Source organism: Balaenoptera musculus, chromosome 7 (assembly GCF_009873245.2).
Source record: "Balaenoptera musculus isolate JJ_BM4_2016_0621 chromosome 7, mBalMus1.pri.v3, whole genome shotgun sequence".
In the NCBI taxonomy this organism is placed as follows: Eukaryota; Metazoa; Chordata; class Mammalia; order Artiodactyla; family Balaenopteridae; genus Balaenoptera; species Balaenoptera musculus.
Genome location: NC_045791.1, coordinates 51,609,825 through 51,616,238, shown reverse-complemented (window position 1 = coordinate 51,616,238; position 6,414 = coordinate 51,609,825). Strand labels below are relative to the sequence as shown.

At 32.6% G+C, this 6,414-nt stretch overlaps 1 protein-coding gene across 6 annotated transcripts in view; it reads right to left on the bottom strand.

Moving 5' to 3' along the window:
* Nucleotides 1-709: 709 nt before the first annotated feature.
* UBR3 (ubiquitin protein ligase E3 component n-recognin 3) overlaps nucleotides 710-6,414 on the bottom strand; it is a 224,368-nt gene continuing 218,663 nt past the window's right edge. For all 6 annotated transcript variants that reach the window (XM_036857253.1, XM_036857254.1, XM_036857259.1 and 3 more), the window contains 3 exons: nucleotides 4,150-4,359; nucleotides 3,427-3,566; nucleotides 710-3,132 (listed from right to left, as the gene is read on the bottom strand). In XM_036857253.1, coding sequence (XP_036713148.1) covers nucleotides 3,015-3,132; nucleotides 3,427-3,566; nucleotides 4,150-4,359 — 468 coding nt within the window. In that variant the 3' untranslated portion in view covers nucleotides 710-3,014. The remainder of the gene's footprint in view (nucleotides 3,133-3,426; nucleotides 3,567-4,149; nucleotides 4,360-6,414) is intronic.

Sequence of the window (6,414 nt, the reverse complement as noted above, 5' to 3'; positions counted from 1 at the left end):
TTTGTTTTGTTTGTTGTTGTTGTTCAACGTGACTCAAATGCAAGCCAACAACAGGAACCTGAGAGTTAGCAGTTACAACCCTGGAGATGTTACAGAAACCCTTGGGCCACACCTCCTCTAATACTGCTGTTACCTCCAAGCCTTCGGTGCTTTCAGTCAGCATCTTTTCTAAGTCACGGAAGTCAATATCAAATTACATAAAACAAAAAAAAAGGTTTGTGAACACAAATGGATTCCTAGTTGATAACTGGCTGGTGAGCTACAGGATGGAGGGGTAGGGGCAAGGACTGTCAATTCAAACAAGATACAGATCAATCAAAATAAACATTATCATAAAGCCTTCAGATTTCTGAAGTTTAGCTGGGGATTCTCAGAAAGCAGGAAGGACCACAGCAGTGTTCTTCAGATCTGCACATCCATTTCCTTCTCTAAAAACCCATTTCCTCTCCCTTCACCCATTTCCTGATTCTAAAAACACACAGAAAGAACACTTAGCAAAGGTTTTGCATTAGTTATGAGACAAAGACAGAAGAAACAGGAACTAGCTCTGTAAATAAGTGGTTAAAGGAAAAGCAAACCCTTTATATTAACTCCACTTTACAGCAACTATGATGTTATGTTTTGATCTTTTCATCTATGCTCACTTACATATATTATTGTCAATATCTTTGAAAAACAAGAAAAACATGTAAGAATTAAACATTCTAAGGACCTTTCACAAACCAAATGACAGTAGGTTTTTATTAACATATCTTACAATGTTGATTATTCCTAGTTTTGTAATTTCTGCTTGCTTATAAAGATTGATTTAGCTTCTACAGTAATGTACTGTATTTAAATGATCATTCATACAAGATATCACACCAGTACATTTTTTTGAATAATATACACACATCACTCTAACTTGGACCTGTTATTTTTAAAAGTGGGTTTATAAATGGGACTTATAAAAGTTATGGGGAAAAAAATTAAAGTTCTAGTTTAGCAGCATGCATGTATGTAATTCAAGTACAATTTTCAACCAAGTGCTTTTTAAAATTTTACTGGTGACTAATTCACCAATATCAAAATAAACACTATCAAATACCCAAATTTTAATGTTAAGGCTAATATTTTCACTTCACATCCGTATGCACAACCATAAAACATTCCATTTTAAATATGTAGTAACCAAAGTCTGAGTACATTATACCATGTATATATAGCATCAGAGTTTCAAACTGTAGAATTATTCAAGTTCATGAATCCTGTAACAGTATTTACTAGAGATGTAAATTAGCATTTTGTTCTTCAACCACACTTGAAGAACAAAAGTATCTGGTCTGGTATCCATAATGACCGATGCAAAAAATAAGACAGGCTGAACTTATGATACAGTATTTAAAAAAGTAGCAATGTGTTGGAAAGAACAGCTGTTTAAACAGAATCATTCTAGTCTTTCAGAAAGTTAACTTAATATTTTGGAAATGTATATAAAAATAGCAAGCTACTTCCATATTGTATTTTTATTGTAGAGCTGTAGGTAATTTTTTGACTTTTTGAACACATTTGAATATTTACTGTTCTGTTTTAATGCAAGGCCATCGTTTAATGTCCACTTTTATATCCTGTAATATCATGTCATTCAATAATTTTTAGAACACAGATCTGACTTTATTTTTATAGTTTATCATTAGATGTTTTTTAGTTTATTTTTACATGTAAAAATGTAATTTTATATAACAAGCCATGGAAGTCCAAAGTACCAGGAATTGCTTGATAGCACTATATGTTAAATAATCATCAAATTATTGAATCATTTGGAAGAAAAATTTTGGTAGCAATATATCACATGCTTTTCTGTCATCTTCCCTCTGTAAGTACAGAGTGGGTTTTAGCTCAATCATTTCCATTCTTACTAACTTAAAAACCCTACAAACATAAACTGCTTTTCACAGCAGCTTCTAACAAGAATGCAGATGTACAGCTCATTCATGAGGATCATCACCACTGAGCCTTTTTTCTTCCCTTTTAGGAAACCGAGCAGAAATAGCAGGGATAACACTGCACAGATACAATATAGATGAACCTCTTGAGCTGATAAGGAAAGTTCCAGAACTATGCTTCATTTGTGGGGAATTCAGAGCATTTTTCCAGTCCAATCATTTAAACAAAAACTTGGTTGGTAATAAAAGGTGGGCATGCAGAGAATCAAAATCTGCCATGTATATGTTCTTAAAACTTCTGATTTTATAATAAAATCGGTTTGTTACTACCTCAAGTAATTCATCCAAATGAAATGGCAAATTTTGATTTTTAGGGACTCCCCCAACCACACGTCCCCCAAAATGTACTGTATTATATTAACAGCAGCTATCTACTTATTTTACAACTATTTCAATTATTTACCTGGGGAGAGTATTTATGAAATTCCTGAGAATGAATTAAGTTTTCAGCAAAGCCTTAAACTTTTAACAGATTCCTCACAATAAGAAAAAATTGTAAAGTTCTACTATTAGACCAAATTTTACTATACAGTATTTCACATAAATCATGTTTTACATTTTTTTCTAATTACATACAGCAAAAATCTCAAATCAACACAAGAATGGCAGAGGGAAAGGATGCATTACGTTTAGCAGATGCAAATTAAAACACACAGATATAAAGAAGCAGTAAAACTTTAAATAAATCACACCCACTCTAAATATCAATGAATAGCAGATATGCATTGTTGGGAGAATCATTTTTAAATGATTTTGTCAACAAGTTGTGCTTCTTATTAATTGTGGACTTAAACAAAAAAAGGACCACTAAAGAATGATTTAACTTGTTACTTGTTATGCTCTCCATATACTTAAAAAAAAATTATTATACCATTAATGTGATTACCAAGCACCTAATTTTGGAAAGGCTTTATAATGTATGTTTTCTTTCTTTCCCTCAGCAAAAGCGTTAATCCCCCAAATTAAGTTAAAGCTTATTGTTGATAAATTCTTAATGAAAATGATATAATGCAATGCTAAGGTGGTGAGTCACAGCCCATTGTAATGTGGACCCCATCTTTTATTGATGTGATCAAAAGTATGAGAAATCCATTGTTGTTCAAGAACTTTGTATCTTTCTTTACAAATGTAGAGAGGCTTGCCTCGCCTAGAATAAAAAGGAAAAAAAAAGTATTAAAAGTAATATAATACAATGAAGATTTTACACACACTTTTAAAAATAGATTCTTTATGGCAAAAATCTCACATAGTAATTTGGTTTATTTCATATTTCTTTAACATGATGATGGGGAAAATATCCCCCAAAATAGAAATAGCTCTAAATTAATGACTGCCAGAAATAAAAAATAATTATTATTATAATTACAAAGTCAGGAATGGTACATTATTCTTACTGGCAAAACTTCAATAAAACATGTGGATATATCCATGCACATCTAACCTAAGATCTCGGTCTTCCTCTCCATGAGCATCCAAATACACAGAACCCCAGAGACAGAAGCGGTGCCCTCGAATGATGATAATCACTGATGCATTGATCAAAAGGAAAATCCCTGTTCCAGCACCACAGTTCTGAGAATGCTAAAAAAATTAAAAATATATGAATGAACTTCATAATCAAATGGACTTTATAAGAAAATCAAGAATGCCTTATCTTCTAAATAATACAGAAATGTTTAAATGTTTTAAAATCAGATTTCACCTAAGTTAAACTTATTAACTCATTCTTAATACTTTATTAACAATACATTAGGAGGAATTTGGATAAGGATTACCTAAGAAATCAATTAAGAGCTAACCTAAACCTAATTCAGAGGCTAGTGTCTACAACAGCATATATGACTACTGTTTCACAGCACAACATCTAAACATATATACCATTAAAGGGCAGCGGGATTCGGGAGAGGAACTGAAGCTGCACTTACGATAAGTTTTACTCACTTAAATAAAACCCCAGGTGTTTTTTCATTGTTGTCATTGTTTTTGTTTTTACCCTTCTACTGGATTTAAAACAACAACAACAAAAACAAGATCCTTATATGTATCGTGTATTTAATTCAAAGAGCAGTTAAATTTGAAGAGCTGGCTTGACCATATATAACACATTTCCATGTGGGATGAGATTTGAGTTTTCATAAATTTTATACTATTTACTCTTGCTTACCAATACACATTCACAGTAACTTTGTTGCTTGCAGCAAAGTCCTTTCAGGCATACAAAAGTACCACAAACAAGGCAAACGGCAGGATCTTTAGGAACCTTGGTGCAGACACTACAGGTTTTTCTGTGGTAGTACTGGAAAATGGTGTTATAATTTTCAGGCAACTGTAGTAGGTGTGGCAATTTCCATCTTGACTCTTGGAGAAGCAAGGCCTAAAACATTATTCAAAAATATTCATTAGTCCTATGTATTTAAGTGACTAACACAAAATATTTATTTTTTAAAAGGTCTTTTTTTTTTTAAAGAAAAGAAAATCTGTCTCCAAGAATGTGGCTTATTTTCTTTATTAACACTCTTCCCATTTCCATTTTACAAATGACTAAAACAGTACTTCAACAATTACTATTCTCTATTTTAATGTAATTTTCAATTAAAACATGATGTAAGTTTTTAGACTAAGCACCTAAAACATTTAAATTTGTTAACTTTAAAAGAAAAATATTAAATATAACTAAGCATGCATGGAAAATATACATAGATGTACTTGTTTTTAAATATTCTTAATACATAATTTTAAACAGTTATACACATTTTTCAAAACCAAGTTTTTGACCTTTCTTAGATAAACAAACAATTCATTGGCTTTTTCTTTAGGGAAGATCATGGTTATAATTCATATTTCTATTTCAATACTTTATAATCTTTCCTTCCTAGAAGATGAAAAATCTTACACCTCAAGCTGTTAAGATCTTCTGTATCCATAAATGCTGGAGCTACAACTCTTTTCATAAATTTGCTCAGTAAGTGTGAAAAAAAAAAAAAAACCAAATTAGTTAAATTTCCCTACAGGGTATTTTGTTCATTTTTTGCAGTTATATAAAAATACTGGAAATAGCATAAATTTTTTTTTCTAGATGCTACTTCATTAACACTTAAATCAGATAAAATGTAGTATGAATCTATTATCTTAAGAAACTGTATGGAGGCTGGCAATTCACATGGTGATCATCTCACATTACTTATAGCCATAATATATCTCAATCAGTCCAATAACTAAGTATCCAGCTTGGTGTTTATCAATATGTTCATGGATAAAGCAGCCATGGAAGCAAGGATAAGGACAATATATGGGCTTACAATATGCTGTTTGCCAGTACTCAGTGCCCAACCCCGGACTCCAAAGACTGCATATTCTGTAACGGGTTCATTATATATGGAACCCTTCCATCAGTGGAAGGAACAGCAATTTGTCCTCATTGAACTTGATACTTATCCAGATTAGGTTGTAAATTACCCAGTAGCACACACCACATGGTCTCTAATCAAAGAATTTTTTTCATAAAGATGTAACACAATAGGTGGATGTCTATGGAATTAACTGATCTTAACATACAGTCAATCATCTGAAAAAAATCACTGGTCTTTTAAATGATGAACTACTTTGCTGATGAATTTTTAGATGGTACCAACTAGAAGGAAACACCTATTGAATGAGGTATATGCTCCTACAGAATGAGGTATACGAGCTAAAAAAGCAACCAGTACATAGGGTGACTGTTCTCTTACAGATGGAGTGCACAGGTTTGGGAACCAGGGGGTGGCATCTCTCATAAGTAGACCTAAAAATTCGGTCTTTAATTTCTGTTTCCCTGCTATTCTGGATTCTTCTGTGGTTTCAGTACTACTGTAAGGAAGCTGTGTGCTATCTGCCAACAAGGGACATAATAATAGTTCCACTGAATTAAAAACTAAATGTCATCTGACCACTCTAGGTTCCCTAATACCACTCGGAAAAGAAAGGGAATGGCTTACAGTATTGTCTGGAGGGAGTGATCTCATCAAATGAAATAGAAATACCCCCGGTAGCAGTATGTTCGAAACTAGAGATACACCCCACCCCCACCCCTAGTGCATTCAGGCCTGAAAGGTAAAAATTTCACACAAAACTATTACAGTCTTACATAAGCATGACAGGACAAATCACTGAGCTCAGACCTCTCAGAATAAAGTTTGGATCACATTTTTGTTCAAATAAATCCAACCAGTTGAGGTGCTGGTCAAAGAAGGTGAAAGAAGAAAGTCATATACTTGACTGTATATTAGCTACAATTTTATGACTAATTTAAAATTTTCTTGCTTGTTGTGGCATATATTTTTGTAATATTTTTCATTCTCTTTTCCTTTCTCCTACTACTGAATTCAGGGTGAGTAGGTGCTAATTAAAAATTTCCAGGCCATTGGGGTGTAAGAACAATAAATCACAGAAG